At 36.8% G+C, this 21,223-nt stretch overlaps 2 protein-coding genes across 2 annotated transcripts in view; one reads left to right on the forward strand and one right to left on the reverse strand.

The window, feature by feature from the left end:
• The first annotated feature begins 3,634 nt into the window (after positions 1 to 3,634).
• Positions 3,635 to 20,988, forward strand: SCCPDH (saccharopine dehydrogenase (putative)). Its single transcript, XM_003767764.3, has 12 exons — positions 3,635 to 3,925; positions 5,924 to 6,036; positions 6,642 to 6,722; positions 8,115 to 8,244; positions 11,316 to 11,365; positions 13,220 to 13,350; positions 14,102 to 14,219; positions 14,887 to 15,006; positions 15,107 to 15,163; positions 17,050 to 17,161; positions 18,443 to 18,524; positions 19,357 to 20,988. The coding sequence occupies exons 1-12, from the start codon at positions 3,733 to 3,735 to the stop codon at positions 19,460 to 19,462; spliced, it is 1,293 nt and encodes a 430-aa protein (XP_003767812.1). The 5' UTR covers positions 3,635 to 3,732; the 3' UTR covers positions 19,463 to 20,988.
• Positions 20,408 to 21,223, reverse strand: part of LOC100929745 (kinesin-like protein KIF28P) — a 36,256-nt gene continuing 35,440 nt past the window's right edge. The window contains exon 14 of the mRNA XM_031968696.1: positions 20,408 to 20,952. Coding sequence (XP_031824556.1) covers positions 20,779 to 20,952 — 174 coding nt within the window. The 3' untranslated portion in view covers positions 20,408 to 20,778. The remainder of the gene's footprint in view (positions 20,953 to 21,223) is intronic.

The following is a 21,223-nucleotide window of genomic DNA, read 5'->3' on the forward strand; positions in this document are numbered from 1 at the left end:
AAGTTAGATTAGTTTTTAAGCTGCTTTATTTGTAATGCCGGAAAAACTGAGGCAAGATAAAGATTAGAGAGTTTTTAATATTTTATTTGGATTTCTGAGGAGGAGAAATTTTCTGGGACCAAAGGGCTGATGTCTCAAAGCATTCAGCAGCCAATGTGAGGTTCCATTGAAATATATATATATATATATATATATATATATATACATATATATATATACATATATATATATACATGTATACATATATATGTGTATATATATATATATATATATATATATATATATACACACACACATACATACACGTGGCTCTAAGCAACCAGGGTAGACAAAGGCAAAGGGATGGAGTCTGAGCACTGAAAGCAGAAACAGACCATCATTCTGACAGGTTGGGAAGTGGGACCATAAATTCTGATAAACTGGGAGTAAAGGAGGTGTCCAACTAGAGCTAGGAAGTCTGGAGAGACAGAGGTAGAGGATACCAATTAGATATCTGAGATAGGACATCTGGAGTTTTATCTTTGGGAATGTCAGAGTGGCCAGCTTGCAGCCCTAACTATCTCAGTCCTAATGGTCAGGAAGGGGGGTTGCAACCAGGGGGACTGAGGCAGAACCATTAAAGGAACTGAGGCAGTACAATTCAGGGAAACTGAGGCAGAACAATTTAGGGTAACTGAGGCAAGACAATCTAGGAAAACTGAGGCACAAGATTTTGAAGTAATTTTTATTTCAGTATGCATGGTCTGAAAGGGATATATTTTATTATTATTTTTTTTTTTGCTTTTGGTTGAAAGGTTTTTATGCCCTATATGTAATCAATTTTTGTGGGGGAAAAAAAAAGTATACTCCTTTCTGTTCCCATTCAATTTTCTCCAGTGGCCTAGCATAATTAGCTTTTTAAAAATTATATTCATCTCCTTAACTTTTTTGTTTATTTTATGGTTAGATTTATTGAGTTCTGAGAGGGTTAAAGTTGAGGTCCTCCACCAGTATAGTTTTTCTCCTCTAAGTGATTTAACTTTTCCTTTAAAAATGTGGATGCTATGCCATTTGGTACATATGTTTAGTATTGATATTATTTCATTGTTTATGGTCCAGCTTCTTAAACTATGATATTGGTACATATATTTAGTATTGTTATAATTTCATTGTTTGTGGTCCAGCTTCTTAAATTGTGGTTCACAACTCTATATGGATCTTATAATTAAATGTGGAGGTCCCAAATATGTTTTATTATCAGTAAACATTTGATTTGTGCCTTTTAGTAAAATGTAGTTTCATTTTTTATCTCTTTTTATTAAATTGATTTTAGCTTTGCCTAAGGTCATGATTGCTATCCTTCCTTTTTTTTTTTTTTTTAAACTTCAACTCAAGCATAATAGATTCTGCTCCAGTCCTTTATATTTATTGTGTTTCTGTTTCAAGTGTGTTTCTTATAAGCAACCAATATTGTTAGATTCTGGTTTTTAATCCATTCTGTTATCCACTTCTGTTGTATGAATGAGTTCATCTCATTCACATCCAGTTATATTTCCTTTTGTCATATTTTCCCCTATTTATCCTTCTCTATCATGTTCCTTCTCATCTCTTTTGCTTCTGACCACTACTTTTCTTAATCTACCCTTCTTTAGATCAGTTATTCCACTCTTACACCTCCTCCCCATTCCCTTTCCCTTTCTCTCCCATATCCCTGTGGGCAAGTCAGATGTTATTCTTTAAGCCAATTTCATAAGAAATAAGAAATTTTGTATTTCATAAGAATAAGTGGTGCCCACCACCACTGCCCATCTTTCTCTCCACCGTAAAAGATATTCCTTTCATGCTTCTTTTATAGGAGAAAATTATCTTTATTCTACATGTCCCTTCCCCCTTCTCTCAGCATATCCTTCTATTTTTAAAAATATCTATGCTTATATTTGCTTTTCTTACTTCCAGATTTGCCCGGAGATTATCCTTCCCACAATGAGATATTAACAATTTTTAAAAATTTAAACTAATAGGAAACATACCACTAAAGATAGAGGTTTTTGGAGAATGGATTCACAGGGAATCTTTTGAAACTGGGACTTTAAAAAAAAATCATTGCATCATAATTACCTCATACTCATACCTTCTATCTGTATACATTTATTCTAACTGCCCTAAATATAGTTCTTAGGATTTGTATCATCTTGCTATGTAGAATAAAAAGTATAACCTTATTGAATCCCTTATGATTTCATTTTTCTTGAGTCTTGCATTGGGAAGTTAAATTTTCAGTTCACCTCTAGTCTTTTCATCAGGAATGAGTAAAATTCATCCACTTCATTAAATATCCATTTTCCCCCTAAAGGATTAAACTCAGATTTGCTGGGTAGGCTATTCTTGGTTGTAATCCTTGCTCCTTTGCTATCCAGAATATTATATTCCAAGCCCTCTGATCCTTTTATGTAGAAGCTGCTAAATGTTGTTTTAAATGTCCTTTTGGTCCATATTTGAATGCAATTTGGTTATGACCTTCCTGAGAGTTTTCATTTTAGGATCTGCTTCAAAAGGCGATTGTGAATTATTTTAATTTTTATTTTACCCTTTGGTTCTAAGGTATCAGGACAGTTTTGATCATTTCTTGAAAGATGATGTCTAGGGCAGCTGGGTGGCCCAGTGGATAGAGCACTAGCCCTGAATTCAGTAAGGCCGGAGTTTAAATGTGGTCTCAGACACTTAACACTTCCTAACTGTGTGACCCTGGGCAAGTCACTTAACCCCAATTTCTTCAAAGGGGGGGAGATACCTAGCTCTGATTTTGATTATGGCTTCTCCACTGTCCAATACTTCTTACATTCTCTCTCCTTGATCCATTTCCCAGATTGGTGGTTTTCACAATGAGATATTCCAGGGCTGTCCAGGCTTGGCCACAAACCCGCCGCTGCTTTCGGTCCATCCAGGCGGGCAGCGCTGCGCCTAACGCCTCGTGTGCGGTCTCCCTGCCCCAGACCTAACGCCTCGTGTGTGGTCTCCCGCCCCAGACCTAGACCCAGACCTAATGCCTCATGTGTCGTCTCCCCGCCCCAGACCTAATGCCTCATGTGTGGTCTCCCTGCCCCAGACCTAGACCCAGACCTAACGCCTCGTGTGTGGTCTCCCTGCCGCAGACTTAACGCCTCGGGGACCACAGCCCCTCTGCCCTCAGGGTCACATTCTGGCTAGTTAATCCCTGGGAAACCAGGGGGTGGCTTGGAGGGCCTAAAAATCAAGGACTGGGGTTAATGTAATAAGCGTGGGCATGGGAAAGGTTCCGCGGAATCAAACTCAGGCCCCCACTAGGCCACAGAGGAGAAAGCCCCGGGAGCTCCCGGGGGTCTGGAGGAACCAGTTCAGCCTCTCGAGGGTCAGCCAGCCCGCGTGGGAGAGCAGCCTTCTCCCTCGAGGCCTTCCAAGCCTGGCCCAAGGAACCCCCACCCCCCCCCCCCCCCCCCCACCTCCTCGGACAAATAACTAAAGCACCAAGTCCAACGAGGGCCCGCGCCCCGCCCCCCGTCCCAGGGGAATGAGCCGAAGGGCAGCAGGCGAGCCCGGGCACGGCCCTTACTGCAGGGCCGAGAAAAGGCGGCAGCCCGCCAGGCCGACGCTGATGTCACGCCACAGTGGGCGTGGCACGCCCGGGGTCGGGGAGCGCGCGCCGCTGGGGCTTTGGCGTAGACGCCGTCGGTTCTGCCGCAGCTCTCGAGCTCCTCGTTCTATCGCTTGCTAGTCATGGCGACCGAAGAGAGGCCCTATCACTTTGTGGTCTTCGGAGCCTCGGGCTTCACGGGCCAGTTTGTGGTTCAGGAGGTGGCCAGGCAGCAGATAAATCCGGAGCTGCGCGGCTCCGCGCTGCCCTGGGCTGTGGCCGGCCGGAGTCGGGAGAAGCTGCGGCAGGTGTTGGAGAAAGCGGCTGAGAAACTGGGTAAAACGGGGGCGGGGCCCTGGCTGGGGAGAAAGACAGGGACGGACTGTTGAGGAACGAGACCCTCTTCGGCCCCCGTCTTTTTTCCTCTTCCCTCCCCCAAGCTTCAGTCTGCACGCGCATCCTCCGTGCGGAGGGTGGCGCCCTCCTTTCTTCCCCGGCCCCAACTCTCACCCGGGGCCCAAATACGCGGGGGTGGGAGTGGGGGCGGAAGAGGCAAAGCGCCCCGACATAACCCTTACCCCCGGGGAGCAGGACCCTTGGGGGACGGCTGAAAGAAGGGCGAAGGGATCTTTATCCGCGCCTGAATGAGAAGGGGCCGAGCTGCAAGCCTCGAGGACGTGCAGGGAAAGAGATCTGAGATGGGACGCCAAGTCCTGACCCATGAGCTGTTAGGTTCGCGGAAAGGGGGCGAGTGTAACGTTGCCCGCACACTCCCTTTGTGCTCCCTCCGATGCCTTATTATCGCACTTTGTCGTTCATATTCGGGAGCAGTCACTGGGTTTTCGTTGCTTTATATCATGACTTAGAAGCTTAAGTCACTTCTTTTTTTTGTGGCGCCACCGCTTTATCTGACCTATCTCCTCAGTAACTGAGCGAGCCCGTTTGTACCTTTCCCTTTTGCAATTTATTTGTAGATTTGCTTCCGAAGTTTTTCCGGCGAGTCCGACTGTCCCCGCTGCCCTGACTCAGCCCCTGCCGGGGTTTGCCATTTCCCTCTCCACTAACGAGGAGAAACTGAGGCAGTCCGGGGGCGACCCGGGCTCCATCGGCATCTAGTGCCCTCAGTTACATTAGAACCAGACCCGGTGTTCTGCTCGCCGCGCCCCCTAGCGGCCTGATTGTGAGGAAATTGGGAAAAATAAGACTCCGTGGTTGAAACCTGGTGAAATGACGCGATCTTTCCCAAGCGCGGGATGCGAAGTTTGTGACCTTCGCCCTGGTTTTCTTGGATTTTCGTCTTGTGGGATCCCAGGGAGACCACACACGAGACGCCCCCGTGTGTCGCCCAGCTGAGACTTTGTGACAATCATGGGCCCAGCTTCTTTGCATTACATTTAACACTTGTCATTGTCCTCTCCATTTTTGTATTAATTTCTGAAGTCAATTTTCTTCTTGAATTGTAGTCATTTTCAGAAACTGTTGATGGGAGAGGAGATTGAAAACCAGATTTACTTTTCCTTGTGCAGTCTCTTAGTGCCCCTAAGGAAACTGTCTAAGAATAATCGGTAGAGGGAATTGCTCTTTGAGGGTTCTATATATTAATGAAATATCAATTTTGGCCCAGCCCAATACCCTTTCCCCCCCCTTCCCTCTTAATCTGCTTAGCCACCCAAGTTCTCTTGGAAAGTTTTCGTATTATTCTCATATATTTAGGATTATAGATCACACTTGAGTACATTAGTGGTTGTTTTTTAATTAGTAGTATTATGCACTTACCTTTTTCTCTCTTTAAACAATTGCCAATATAATCATTGTTTCCTCTAAATATTTAAGAGACCTAAAATGTGGCGATCAAGGGATCTTAGGTCTTCCTTATTACTTGGTGAAAGACTAATCAAAAAATAACAAGCTTTATATGTTTTAAAAGATGGAGAGAGTGTAACTCCCCTTAGTCAGAATCACCTCCTAAGCTTTTTCCAGAATTTAGCACTCCATTCTCTCAAGCTTTGCACCTGGGAACACTTTCTTTATTGCCACATCTCTTAAAATCTTTCTAGGTTATGCTCAGGTGCTATCTCCTCAAGCAAACATAGTTGTTGGTGTTCTTATTGTGAATTCGTGTGGAGTTTTTTAAACTCCATCCAATAGAAAAGATCTTTGAGATCGTCTTGCTTGCTTTTGTCTTTTTTTCCTATTTCCTAGCATAGTGTTATGAAGAGAGTAGATACCTAATAGATTGTTGATTTAGGTTGTTATTTTAGTTAATAGTTTTAAAAGATCCAGAGGATCTAATGTAGTACCAAGTCTATGTTATACTTTTCTTTCCATTTCTAGAAAGACCAACACTCCCAGATGAAGTTGGTATAATAATCTGTGATATCATTAATCCAGCCTCTCTTGACGAAATGGCTAAACAAGCATCTGTTGTTCTCAATTGTGTAGGACCAGTAAGTAATCGCCCTTTCTATTTATTGGAACAGACAGCACATTCTTTTCTAGCAAAATTGCCACTTTGTATTGTGAGGAACATAAGGTAGGAAGAAGGAAGGCCTTACAGTTAGCATGGAGGTCCTTAACCCTGTATTAGACATTTGCAGGCCCGAAGAGAAGGGAAATTATATGATCCCAGAGATTCTTTTCACAATTCTAAATAGTATTGTTCCTTACTATTAAACTCCATTCGGTAGTAAGATTGTTGGCTTAATTCTTACATTATGCAGCAGCATTAAAGAGAATTAATCTTTTTTTTTTTTTTTTTTTAAGACTACAGACCTAACTTTAAGCCTGGCACCATCCACGTTCTCACAAAAGCAAAGTTAGTGGTCATAAAATGGATCAAGTGATAATGTGGATAGCTCAGTGAAAATATATCATCACTGCTATCATTAGTATTTTATTGAAACACAGCATTGGAGCATAATTATAATATTATCTTATTAAATGGAAGAATATTTCTCTTCTTCTGATAGTTCCCATCATTAGGAAAGATTGAAAGCATTTACTTCATTTTAACTGCCAGAAAAAATAACTTATGTCTTTTTTATTTCCTTAGTATCGATTTTATGGTGAACCCGTGGTCAAAGCATGTATTGAAAATGGGGCTAGTTGTGTTGACATCTCTGGGGAACCACAGGTATGTAGAATATGAAAAATTTAAAATAAGGTACAATCAGCATAATTTGTAAATGTTCACTATTGTTTATAAATTGGAAGAGAATTCAGTCAAAAAGCATTTATTAAACACTTCCTAAGTACCAAGCACTATGCTAGGAGGAAAACAACACATGAAAGGGAGCTGAAAAATGAGGGGTAAAGGGAGAGATTAGAGAAATCCAAAGAGTCCTGATCAGAGCTGGGAGAGGAATGAGCCTGGTTGGCTTGGGTACTTACATCCTCTGGAGTAATCTGCAAAAATTTACCAGGAGGTTGCAGCGGCTGCTGCTGTGGAAATAGATCTTCAAGATTGAGAATGCTGCTTAGACATGGTGGCAAAGAATGGAGAGTTCATAGGGATGGGATATCAAGTGAAGATGTGAATGAAGTGGACTTTAATTCATTTTTTTCAAATAGCACAATGAAATGAAATTTCAACAGTCCAGTCATTATCTCATATAGTCTCCTTCTAAACCGTGACATGACTTCAACATGATTTTTATATGAGAGACATGATAGTTAGATTTTAAAATGATTGACAGTCAAATGAACAGACGATTAGAAAGAAACCCAACCAGATCAGCCTTGACTATTGGGTTATTAAAGATCTTTTTTTTGTTTCTTATTTTTATGGACAACCAGTTCTAAAACTATTTCCCTCTCCCACCTAAATCTTCCCCTCCCATGAAAAAAAGAAATAAAGAAATAAGATAGTATGGCAAGACAAATCCATACATTTGCCATATCTAAAAGTATATTTCTCATTTTACATATTGGGCCATTATTCTTATGCCAGAAGGTAAGTAGCATGCTTTATTAGTGCTCAGTCGTTGCTTTAATCAGAGTTCTTTAGTTCTTCAAAGTTTTTTCTTTACAGAATTATCATATACAATATTTTCTTGGTTTGACTTACTCTGTTTTGCATCAATTCATACAAACTTTCCTAAACTTTTCTGAACCATTCATTCTTTGTCATTTCTTAAGGTACAATATAATATTTTATTATTACATTCTTAGACTGTAATTTTTCTTTTAGCCATTCTCCCATTGCTAGGCACCCTTTTTTTTTTCTAGTTCTTTTCTACAACAAAAAGTTTCAGGCTATGTCATACAAAACTGAATAGCTTCATGGAAATCTGTGAAAGAAGCACTCATCTATATACTTTCAAAACAAAGTGACAGACAAATATTATGTGTATAATGAGGCTGTAAAAATAAAAAGTTCCTAAAACTGAAAAACCTGTTAAATTTCCACTATTGAAGCTTTGGTGGTTTTAAAAGTTTCATTTAAAAAAACCAGTTTACCCCATCCATAACAACTCTACAGTTAATACTTTATGTTGGATATTATAATTTTTCATGCATTTTTCAGTATCTGGAAGAAATGTATTGGAAATATCATGAAAAAGCTGCAGAAAAGGGGGTATATATCATTGGAAGCACTGGTTTTGATTCCATTCCAGCTGATCTGGGAGTATTATATACCAGAAATAAATTAAAAGGTAATTATTAATAAGCAATAATTTAAATAGCATAATATTTGATATGTGTGGCTAATTTGGTGAATAATGTAAAGATATATTTTGTTTAAGTATAAGTGTAATGATTAATCATCAGATTTTGTTTTGTAAAACTTGAAGATTGTTTTTAATAATGGACAGAAACCATTAAATAATTATGATTAAAAGTGTAATATTTACTAAATTTTGAAACTTTGGAGAATTTTTTTTAACTGGGGGAGAATTGAATATTGGAGGAAAAATTGAAAAGAAAAAAAAAAGAAAGCATTATACCCCTAAACTTTCCTAACAAATTCAGGAGGCACTGTGGTGTAGTGGATTGAGGACTAGCCTTGAAGTCCAGAAAATTTGGCTTCAATTTATTTTTGACATAAAGTATTTGTTTAACCAAGTTTACAGTCAGTCAGAATTGTACTTCAGATAGTTGTTTTAAGTTACAAATGAATTGCTGATCTTTATCAGTGGAAGATGTTTCTACTGAGAATTCCCTGTGCCATTGAAATTTCACAGGTCTAGACAAAAAACATCCAAAGTCACTTTTATCTTCCACAAGAATTTTATTGAACTCAACGTTTTGATAGGTAATTCCTTCCAAATTTTCAGACTTCTTATCTAAAAATGAAGCCAGTGAGAAACATTTTTCTTTTTTAAAACATAGGCCAGCTTTTATTATTTACTTTTTCGTACATGTTGATTGGGCAATATTTAAACATAATGCTGGTGTGATAGAAGCTACATGAAGAACAATGGACAAACTACTGGACAGTGAATCAGAGTTTGTGGAGAATGTATTGTAAGCTATGGTATCTTGGTCATGTCTTATAAACTTTTGTGGCCTGGGAGGTGGGGGGAAGAAAGGGGACTTAGTTTCCCCATCTGTAAAGTAAAGAATTCAGACTGGATAATGTTTAAAGTTTAATAATTTGGGGCCAAAAAATTAGTATAGCTTTAAAATACCATCAGGATACTTTTTACATACAGATGTGTTAAGTAATCTTAAGTAGTATTTGGAAATGAATTCTTGAGTTGATAGTATTTGCAGATTATAAACTACAGCATGGACAAGTTAATTAATATTCAATTAATTAGGAGGCCTTCCAGCACCTTCAGCTCTATAGACCTAAACCCGATCTTAAAAATTAATAGGTAGATAGCAATTGACATTTGTATTGCCATTTAAGTTTGTAAATCATATTACAGATATCTATGTTTTATAGAGGTGATGATAGACAATGTTGCACATAAATATTGAACTTGGAATTAGGAAGGCTCATATTCAATCCCATTTCTGATTTTTACAAGCAGTGGAACCATGGGGAATTTGCTTAATCTTGTTCAGCTTCAGGTTTTTTAATCTGTAAATTGGGGATAATAATACCAGTAGTGTTTGTTTGTGTTGTTCTGAGTCTCAAATGAAAAGGTATGAAAAGGTCTTTGCAAATGTCAGGTTTTTTTACAGATGAGAAAACTGAGGCTTTGGGAGGCTAAATGATTTGTCATGGTCATTTGGGTAAAAGTAGGATTTAAATGCAGGTCTAACTTCTTCATTGCTATTCACTCTCTCAGTGACACTATAACTGGAAAGGTGAAATAGTGGGGTCCAGTTATGATTTACAAGGGTTATTAAGAATTTTGCTAATTGTTAAAAATTTGGCTTGTCGTTTTTAATTTAAACTTCAATAACTCATAATTTTACAATTTTTATAACTCAATTTAAACTTATATGTTCAATGAAAAAAGCATTTCCAGCTCCTATGTTGACCTTTATGGCATTTAGCCAAGAAGAGGCAGGCTGCAACTACCTTCAAATTTTCAAACCTTTAGATTGTTTATTCTTCTCTGTGTTTAGACTATTGACCTGCTGTCTTGATTTAACAATAGTGATGTTTTTCTGCGACGTGTTTAACTTTTCAAAGCACTTTTTATCTGTGATCACGGTTCTTACACCTGTAGATAGGTCAGGTTTCATCATTACCATTTTGCAAATGGTAATGAGCTTAAAAACTTTTCCAAGATTTCTAGTTACTTTAACATTAGTTAAACACATAGTGTTCTATCCCATCTACATGAAAAAATAGATTTGCTATGGTTTACAAATTTAAATAACATAAAATTGGGCAATTAAAACAGAATGAGATCATCAGAGAAGGTAAGGTGAGAGGAATACAATTGAGTGCTGAATGTGTCTCTAAAATTTTTGGCACCTAAGATGAAAATGAAATTTTATCAGTGAACTGAAGTAACATTACCTATATATATTGCCTTTCTATCTAACTTAATTCTAATAAAAAGTTTAGACTATGGATGATTCCAACATGACTATTTGAGAGGCAAATGGATAAGTGTCTCAAATGATTCTTTGCCAACTATTAAATTTGTAGTCACTTTAGGGTTGAAATCTTTGAATGCCTAAGGTGCTTTTTTATAGCCTTTGCTGTTTAAAAAGTGATCTGGGTATGAGGTGGAATTGTAAGCTAGTTGTGATAATGTAGGAGGAGACCGATTTAAAGGTCATGCTGAGATGGATGCCCACAAGGATAAGGTTATAGATGTGGGCCCATGGTGGGGTCTGCAGGTAAGACTGATTCTTTCTTCCACAAAAGAGAGAAGTCTGAAGTATTGAGATAACACATAGTTGAGACTGGAGAGTTCCTGATTAAAGAGCATAGAAGAGAACATTTTTTGCTCAGCTCCCTCCCCCCTAAGGCTAAATGATAGGATTTTTAATGTTATAACTTAAATGCTTGAGAAAGCAAATGGTTTTATTTTATCCTTATATAATTTATGCTGAACTGCTTTCTGACAATAAGCCCATTCCTTGCTAGAGATAATAAAATGATAGCATCAGCATAGGCAAAAATGTTTTTCTCTTATCATGTATTTAATTGGCTACATAGTTGAGACTAGAGTCCAGGATTTCTGGCCCTTAGCCACAGTATCAGGCTGTTGATATCAAAATTGGGTCAAGAGTAAAAAGAAATGGAGGAATTGAATTTCTCATGGATGATTGTATTTTATTTTTACAATGCTTTGCTGTTTTCCCCACTTTTAAGGTACTCTGACTGCTGTTGAAAGTTTCCTGACAATAAATTCAGGACCTGAGGTTGGTGTTGTGAGCTTTTTAAAGTATTAAAAATAGCCAGGAAAGATTTATGTGCTCATGCTTCCTTTATGCCCAGTGTTTCAAAAGGAACTTTCAGTCTTCTCCCTTCTGTTCCCCTGTCCTTCCTTTCCCCAGCTTCATTTCTTTCCAAAACACATCAATCTCTTTATTGGTAGAATTTCAGATACATGAGATAGATATTTTTGGCTTTCTCAAAATCATATGACCTAACCTGCCTTTATTTAAGTCTGACTTTTCCCTTTCTGCTTTTGTGCCTGTTAGAATAAACAACTAATGCTCTTTTTCTGCCTCTGGATCTTGAGGCCCTGACAGCCCAATCTTGGGCTTATTGATAGGTGGAGGGAAAAATTGCACTGACAAAGTGAACATTTTACCCCCCTAATTAAAGCACCACTCCAAGCTTTCCCATCCATCCTCCTTTCCAAAATTTGAGAGTGTCAACACTTAACCCAGGAATTCTGGGCCGCAGAATGCCACAGAATTGGAGGAAGCTTAACTGACTGGATTCTTCTGGGTGATAAATGCAAAGGTCTTCAGAGGGGGGAGGATTGAGCAAGTATGGTGGCTTCATCAGACCTTCTGGAACTGCAGGAAACAGAGGCTTGATTTTTACAGTGAATTTAGTGGTCCTATTGACTCCCCGATTAATCTTAAATATGCTTTTGTAATGTTAAGTTTTTGTGAGTCTTCCCTTTCCAGACTAGCCTCATGCCCTGAAATCCTTTTTTTTTTCTTTTTTTTTTTTTTTTGTTTATTGTTAATTTTTCTGGGAGCCAAACTTTCACACAGGCCTTAGGGTTTCAGTTTTCCAGCCTATTAATAAAGAGTTGGCCCTGGATGAAATTCTAGCAGAAGTTATTTCTGATTCCGACATAGTCCTTAGTACACTATTCACTCTGCTCCTTGGTATCTAGGTGTTGACTGGGCTGGCCCTAGGTAAAATTATGAAGTAAAGTTTATCTTTGGGCCTTTTGACCTCCACTATTATTTGTATCTAATCATGATTCATTACAATGGCAATTTAATGTTGGTTCTCTATTTCATATATCATATTAACTTTGTTGTCAGATTTATCTGCTTCTTGATTTAGTTGATTATTAAATTGTACTTTAGAGCAGTGGCTCTCAAACTTTTGTTCTTAGTATCTTTAAATAATTAATTAGAAAATATTGAGGATCTGTCCAAAGAGTTTTTGTTTATGTGGATTATATTTATAGATATTTACCATATTAGAAATAAAACTGATTTTGAATTTGTAGACATTCTGAAAGGGCTTTAGAAACCAGTAAGATTCTGTGGATCACACTTTGATCACCACTGCCTTAGAGGATGATATATGACTATCAAATAATGCTTTTTAACTTGGATTTTAAGCAGCTAAATAGAATGTTCTTTGAGGAGTAGTATTTAAAAAATCAGAGGTGGAGAGTGTGGTCTGAAAGATCTCTATAATTGGCAGTAGGTTTAGGCATTAGGGTTCCACATTACAGAAAGGAATATGATTTGATGATAAAAGGGATAGAGTGGTACAGAATTGCTGAAAAGACTATAAATAGTGGCTGTCAGTGATTGCTCTGTGTCAGAGAGGGAATATAACAGTAAATGTATTGAAGTTAGTGAATTCTGGTGGAAGCCAACCAATTACCAAAATCTTCTCTCTTTGCTATTCTAGTAAATAATTGATAGTATTTCAAACAACTTAATATCAACAGTTAAATATGTACTGAAATAATGCATATGATAAAGGTAAGGGGTGTGTGTTTGTGTGTGTGTGTGTGTGTGTGTGGGATTTGCCACTTCTGAAATATTTTATCACTTGATATATTTCATCAGGGAATGTGTATTCATGATGGCACTTGGAAGTCAGCTATTCATGGTTTTGGTGACCAGAAGAGTTTAAAAAACCTACGAAAACAATCAAATATGAAACCTGTTCCAGTTGTTGGTGCTAAATTGAAAAGAAAGTATGTAATCCTAAGATCTGTTTATTTCTGATCCTAAACATAATTATTGCTCCTTTGAATATTATTCATTATAATTTGTGAAGGAATGGATTGATACTAATTGGAGCAACTATGCAATGTGTGGAATTTGTGATCCATGTAGCAATTAAAAGATAAAAAGAGAAACTTGAAGCTATAAATATAATTGACCTAAAAAGAAATCTCTGTATAAAAATAACCTGGAAGTGAAAATAAATTTGTAATTTTTTAAAATCTGTCGTTTAAATGTGAATTAAAATTTTTATGTTAGAATTTAAGACACGACTTTTGTCTGCTCCAGTATGTCTCATTGATAGCTTTTTTGTTGGGGAAAATAATGTAATCCTGAAGCATTGGAACCTGTTTGATACAAACTATCTAGTACTTTTGAGGTTTACCTATTGAAAATGTGTTCTTTAATTTAGAATTTGTACACTTTTGAAGGTTATTGCAAAAAGAAATTATGACAAAGATTTTTAGTGCCCACTGTGTTCAGAGCACTTCTTTGTTTGCTCCAGAACTTCTCATGAAGACAGGAAACAAGGGGAAGAGAACTAAGCACAGTTTAGATTGTATCTCAGACTTCATTTCATCATTGTTGTTAAGGGATCACCACGGTTTTCTCTGATATATATATATATATTTTTTTTTTTTTTAAAGGATATTGTTTCTAAGCTGTTGCTGGGCTGGGGGCAGGAAGGAAGGAAACCCTCATTTTGAATTTCTCTTTCAGATGGCCTATTTCTTACTGTAGTGAACTATGTGAATATTCTATTCCATTCATGGGATCTGATGCCTCTGTTGTGAAACGGACACAGCGGTTCTTGTATGAAAATTTGCAGGAAACACCAGTATGTTTATGTTTATATGACTGAAGTTTGTCAATGAATGAGCATCTTATAGTATAAAAATTTTCCCTTATGTTTTTCTAGATAGAAATTTTATGTTTTTAAAACAAAACACAGAGTTAAACAGTGCTTAATTTAATTATCTGGATATGAACCAGAATCTTTTAAGTCCCAAGGAACATATTTTGGTTTTATTATTTTTGTTAAATCTCAGTTACTTGACTTTTGAGGCTGTGATATCACAACAGTGGTTGCTAGCTGCTTGTTTATTACTGTGGCCATAGGAATATCCCTTTCCCCGTATGTGATACATGTAGACAGCTCCTACCTTTTTTACCTTCTGCTGCTTGAGACTCATTGTCCCAAGCCAGGGTTGCTTCTGGGGTATGTTTTTCTGGTGCTCCAAATTGGAACTAGGAACAAATTTACATAGAAACATTATTATTCAAGGTGGTGCTAGATATAGTTCTATATCATCAGAGGTTCAAATGAGTTTTCCTGAGCTATCCTAGAAACTTAAACAATACTTAAAGTTGTTTTCTACTGAATTCTCTCCCCTGCCCCCTAGTTTATATGTAAGAACTAAGTAAGGTATAAGTACGTAATATTTGTGTTAATTGGTATAGTCAAGATCAGAATGTCACATCACAGTTTGATGCTCTTTATTTAGGTGCAGTATGCTGCTTATGTGACTGTTGGAGGCCTTACTAATGTTATTAAGCTGATGTTTGCAGGACTTTTCTTTTTACTCTTTGTGAAGTTTAGCATTGGAAGACAACTTCTAGTAAAAGTAAGTATGGCTGTCAGATACGTTTGTTTTAAAAGAACCATTTGTTCACTATTCTCTTAAATTCACTGCAGGTGTTTTGTTTTTTTTTTTTTTCCTTTAGTTTCCATGGTTGTTCTCCTTTGGATATTTCTCAAAACAAGGACCAACACAGAAACAGGTAATCTTTTTCTGTCAAGATTAAGGATTCTTACACCACTAAGATAGTTTTTTCCCCAACACTGTAAGCTGTCCCTCCCATAGTCCTTCTCTTCCTTTAAATAACAGCAGAAAAATGAAAAATTAAATCTTCAGCTTAAATATGTATTGAACCTTTTTGATTGTCTTAAAAACATTTTCGTCTTTGGTTTTGCATAGTGACAGTGACAGTACAATAAATGTTTTTATTTTAATTGTACTGTATCCCTAGGTCTTTGACATTTGACCCTGGACTGGGTGGGGCAGCTAGGTGATACGATAGATAAGAGTGCTAGTCCTCCAGAAGATGCATCCTCCTGAATTCAACTCTGGCTTCAGACATTTATGAGCTCTGTGACTTCAAATCACTTATCCCTGCTTGCCTTTGTTTACTCATCTATAAAATGAGCTGGAGAAGGAAAATAGCAAAATACTTCGGTAATTTTGTTAAGAAAATCCCAAATGCGATCATGAAGAGTTGGACACAATTGAAAATTGACTGAAAAATAAGCTTACATAGAAAAATCATCTTTGATTCTTCTCTTCCCTTTGTTCTTTGGTGCTCAATTAACCACTATGCCATGGCCTATTTGGTATCCTTATCCTAAACTAGGCCATTTCAATTCATACCTTTTTTAATAATGTTCCAACTTCGTGACTTTTAACCTTTTTTGTATTATGGACCTCTGGCAGTCAGGGAAACAAAAATTTTTATATGTATAAAATAAAATAACTAGAATCACAAAAGAAACCATTTATTTTTAAATAGTTATCAAAATATTATCCCCAAACCCCATAGAGTCAAAGAGATACCAGGTTAAGATGCCCTTCCCTAAAAGATGATCATTGTATACATCACTGTCAGTTTAATATTCTTCAGCCTTCCTTTTGATTATTAATCAAAATCTCTAGTGGCTACTTATTACAGTCTAAAATGTATCAGTTATCAGTCATGCATGTAAAAATCTTCCCATTTGCCCACATCTTCCTTTCCAGTTATTGTCTCATGTGATGGCAAATCCTTCAAGGTGAACAGATTGCTTGGCTGGCTTATGACATTCTGGACATTTTTTTTTTTTTATTTTTTGCCTCTTGACCTGTTGAAATCCTATTTATTCTTCAAGAGTCTTCTCAGATTGCATCTCCCAGAAAGTTTTTTCTTTTTATTTTAACCAGAAAAACCCCATTGTCTTTTTGAATTCCTTTAGCACTTTCTGTCTTTACCATTCATATGCACATTGATTTTGGGTAAGCTACATGCTTGAATTTAGGTACCTATGTGCATACATATACAAATATGTAAATATATACATTTGTACATATAATGTATGTCTGCATATATGTATATACATCACATCTGTATATAGATAGAATGTATAGCTTTATGTTTTATCTAACCAAATAGATTGTAAAATCCTAGAGGGAAAGGACTAAGGCTTATGTTTTCTTTGAATCTCAAAATCACTCTGCACACATGCTCAGCCCCCACTAGGTGCTTGATTAATTGTTGTTGGTCAGATACCTTTTACAGGCATATAACATTTTCTTAACAAAGGAAGATGCAGCGGATGCAAAGCTGTTATGTAGAACTGAAGGAAATATGTGAGAATAACAATGGACTTTTTAGTGTTTTTAATTTTTCTGAAATAAGAACTACACAGATTTGATGCACTAATAAGATTTTTTATTTGGGTAATGATTTTGGAGATGTCAACGAAATTGGATTTTATTTTCTTGCTCAAGGATTAATGTGATTTATCAAGTTAAATCTTGGTTTTCACATTCTGGAAAAGGGAATTTTATGGATTAGGGAATAACAGGGTTTTCTATATTCAAAGAGGAAATTATATATTAAATGTCTCTTTGCAGATGGATGATGCTTCATTTATATTTACATTCTTTGGTCAAGGATATAGCCAGGACCATACTACAAAAGATGGGAAACCTAATATTAAAATATGCACCCAAGTGAAAGGACCAGGTATGTTTATGTGATTACATTGAGCATTTCTTCTTGTGAATTTGAAAAATAACATTCTGCAGCCATTTTAAAATAAAAGTTGGTTCCTTTCAGCATCAAAGATCCATGATTCAATTTCTATGGGCATTTCCTTAACTTAAAACCAAATCCCAACTCCTCCCCACCATCAGAAATTTGGATTTTTTTGGCCATAGCAACTCATTCTTTATATAGAGGCCAGGCCTCTGATGCTGTCTCTTTACATTTAGCTATTTGTATGTGAGGCTTTTTCAGTTTTTATACTCCCTGCTTAAGTTTATGATATACTTTGATTGCTTTTGAAAATTCAGGCTCATCTCTATGATGAGACATTGGATTTAAGAATGGAGGAGTTGTCATATTAAAAATGTTTTTGGATAAAATACATGAATCAAGTTAAAATGAGGTATGCTGAGAGAATAAAAGGATTTACAATAAATAACATCCATCACAATGGTTTAAAAATCAATTATTTAGCTTTATCAATTCCAATTTGGGGAAAGATGGGGCTAAAGTAAGCATTTTCATCTGAAAAGGTTTGCTTGACATATAAATATTATATCAGTAATCTTAATCAAATCAAAGTACTATAACAGGACATCATTTTCAGATTCTCATATTGATTTTCTAAGGTAAGTTGGTTTCTAGTCTCATAATAAATAATTACTGACTGCAACTTGCCTCTTGACCTGTTGAAATCCTGTTTGTTTTTCAAGAGCCATCTCAGATTGCATTTCCCAAAAGCTTTTTCTTTTTGCTTTTTTTTAAATGAAGAAGAAAGTGAGGATAGCATAGGGGTGGGAGTGATTATTAATCGACATTATAAGTTACTTTTCCATTTTGTAAGAAATAAATACAGAATATAGAAAAGCAGAGAGCATTCAGTTTAGTTGCTCTATGTGGTAGTAGCTAGTGGCCTGATCTTGGAACCAAAAAGGACCTGTTCATCTCTGGCCTCTGACATATACTCTTTGTCAAGATTTCTCCATATCAAAATATTCTCAAGGACTTTTAAGACTGATCAGTTGCAGATCTGCATCAATAGAGGACGTTTCCACATAACTGAAATAAAGAAGTCTGATTATCCTCTCTGCTTCCCAAAAGAAAAAAGAAAAAAATCAAAGGCCCAAGCCTAGATTATTGGGTTTCAGAAGTAGTTTAGATTTTAAAAGTTCTTTATGAAGAGTGACAAAAATTTGCCTTTGAATTGTGTGACCTTGAGTAAGTAGTGCTTTTTTCCCCCCCATTAAATCTTTTCTGTAGAGCCTGGTTATGTGGCTACACCCATAGCGATGGTACAAGCAGCTGTTACTCTTCTAAAAGATACCTCTGAGCTTCCTAAGGGGTGAGTTGGTTTTACTGTGCTTAGAAGAATCAGCCTATCTATAGCTGCTAGGCTTTAGCCTTTTTTAGTAATGGTTCTCATTATTTCCACTTCCATTGGGCCAGAAATGCAGGAATATTAAAACTATTTATCAACTTGTTATTTCAAGTAAATTACTTGCTTTTAAAAATGGACATAGATCCCAGGGTTAGGTGAAAAGTAAATTATACATACTTAAGATGAAATAGCTGCCTCCTGAGCTATATTCTATTGAAAATGAGAGTATCTACTTTGAAGAAGGAACGAGATAAATTTGGAGGGGGAGGGAAAAGGAGAGAGAAGGGGAGTGTTAAGAGACAAGAAAGGTAGGTCACGCCCTAAAGAATTTTAAATACCAGACACATTTCATTTTGGAGAATAAGACAGTCAACCATGCGCCCTTTTTAGAAGCAGTTTTAAGTGAGTTGATTATTATGTCTTTGGAGGGGAGAATGAAACGGGAATTACTGAGGGTGCCTCCACCCTAAGAGTCCTAAACCAGAATAGATTAGGTCTTCCGGGGTATGATGTTAGGGTATTTAATTGGTCCAGATGAGAAAAGCCTGATGGTGGGGCAGAGAGCATCATCATTTCCTTCAGTGAAATGGATGCTCAATTAAATAATTCTGAGTGTGGAAATGATTATGATTATGAGAAACAAAGTTGTATCCATGAGAGTTTAAGAATTGTCATTTCTTAATTTATGTAACCTACATGTTTGTTGGAGCAATCTGCAAAATAATTCTGTAGTATGTTAAAAGAGATCAGGACTTGGTTGCTCTGTTGTAACAGTCTAATTTATCTTGTTTTCCAGAGGTGGTGTCTTTACACCAGGAGCTGCTTTCTCCAAAACCAAGCTGATTGAAAGACTCAACCAATGTGGCATTGAATTTAGTGTCATTAGCAGCTCTGAAGTTTAAAAAAGAGAAATATTCATAAAACTGCATGAATTAACAGCTTCTTCATTTGATACTTGAAATTCTTAAGATGATTCCAAGTGACCAGGTCAAAAAACCTTTCATAAAAAGCAGTCTGTGCTAGGTACACATGCACTAAGCTAGTTTTCTTAACCGATATCACTGCTTGTCAGAGGGATCTAAAAACTAAACTAAAAAGTATCTAAAAATATACTTCAGATATATTTTCCTTAGATAGATTGTGAGGTGGCTGGTCAGGTGGGAGGAATGGGGCAACTTACTGGAGAGTTTCCCTGATGCTTTTGTGTGCCTTTGCTCTTTGAGCTTGATTGTAGCTATCCTTTAACCAGCTTTGGTTATTTAATGAAGAATAAGTATGGACACTGTCTAGAAAACTGCTTGTGTACTGACCTGCTTTGTATATTTCCACAGGAGTATGAATGTGTTTTTTAAGCCTCAACTTACCTGATAATAATCCTTAATGATAAATTCTTTTGGCTGTATTTGTAAAGACTATACTGATATGATGATAAAGATTTTTCTTTGATTTTCAATGCCCAAAGTAAGTTTTTTCTTCATTCACATTTATTTTTTGATTGTGAGGCAATTGGGGTTAAGTGACTTGTCAGGATAGTAAGTCTGAGGCCATATTTGAACTTAAGTCGTCCTGACTCTTATCCACTGCACCTTTCAGCTGCCTCCTTCATTCACTTTTTGGGCCAAAATTCAGTTCTCCATTGAACTATTTTGTCGCTCACAAAAGTTGTGCATGTGTTTTTCTAACACTGAATGTATGCCATATATCCTTAGAGTCTGTTTTTAAAATGAGAATTTTCCTTGGGTCTGTGATATGTCTGACAAGTAAAGCTCATCTCTGGCATGCAGTTTATTCAGTTGTAGGATATGAGGGATGGACCAGCTTTTTCCAAGTCCATTTTGGTTTTGTGCTTCTCTCTTAGAATTCAAACACTTATCATGCTGTCTCATTCAGAATTAAAATCTGAGTGTATATATATAAAATAGTACAGCTTTTTAAAATGTCTTCAGAGTGGTCATTGGAAAACACTTTTGCTTTTATGCATTTCTTAGCTAATTACTATATACACAAAAGTAAATAAAACTATTGGTTTAAAAAACAGCATATAATTAAAAATTAGGGGGGTTTAAGCCATTTACAGTTTGAAAATGAAATCTGTAGATACAGAGGACAAACTACAGAGAATTTTTTGATCACTCACTAACTCATTCAGCCTCTTTTATAAGTATTTAGTAAACCAACATTTATATTAAGAAGCTAATCAAAGTGAATTTTAAATGTTTTATGGGAAGCTGGAGCCTCGATATTTGGTGTGTACTAAACTCTCTCTCTTCTTCTTAACTATAAGAGCAACATCATTTTTCAGTTTCCACAGACTGGCTTCAAGTAGCTCACCAATGTCCTTTAAGAGCTGTGACTGTTGTTGTGTAAAAGGACATAACATTTGATCGTCCTCCTGAAAAATAAATGGGCCAAAATGAGTAAGAATAGCCTTAATTCTTGAATGTGTCCTTTTTTGGGGGTGGGGAGGGTGGGGGAAATGGCATCATATCTAAGAAGGTCCTGGCTTTGTCACACAGAGCTCAGCCTAGGGACCACATTCTGTGCCTCTTTTCTACTGTTACCTACAACAGTTATTCCACTTTTTGGATAGGCCAAGGAAGTGTAGTGACTGATGCCTTACAGTACTCTGCTAAATCCATTTACCCATAGAAGATGGAAGAAGC

The sequence above is a fragment of the Sarcophilus harrisii genome, chromosome 4 (assembly GCF_902635505.1).
Source record: "Sarcophilus harrisii chromosome 4, mSarHar1.11, whole genome shotgun sequence".
In the NCBI taxonomy this organism is placed as follows: domain Eukaryota; kingdom Metazoa; phylum Chordata; class Mammalia; order Dasyuromorphia; family Dasyuridae; genus Sarcophilus; species Sarcophilus harrisii.

Bases quoted from the DNA above. Each gene is read 5' to 3' on its own strand.
- SCCPDH (XM_003767764.3), top strand. From the start codon at position 3,733: ATGGCGACCGAAGAGAGGCCCTATCACTTTGTGGTCTTCGGAGCCTCG. The intron at 3,926-5,923 runs GTAAAACGGGGG...TTCCATTTCTAG, and splicing joins GAAAGCGGCTGAGAAACTGG to AAAGACCAACACTCCCAGAT. The intron at 14,220-14,886 runs GTATGTTTATGT...CTCTTTATTTAG, and splicing joins AAAATTTGCAGGAAACACCA to GTGCAGTATGCTGCTTATGT.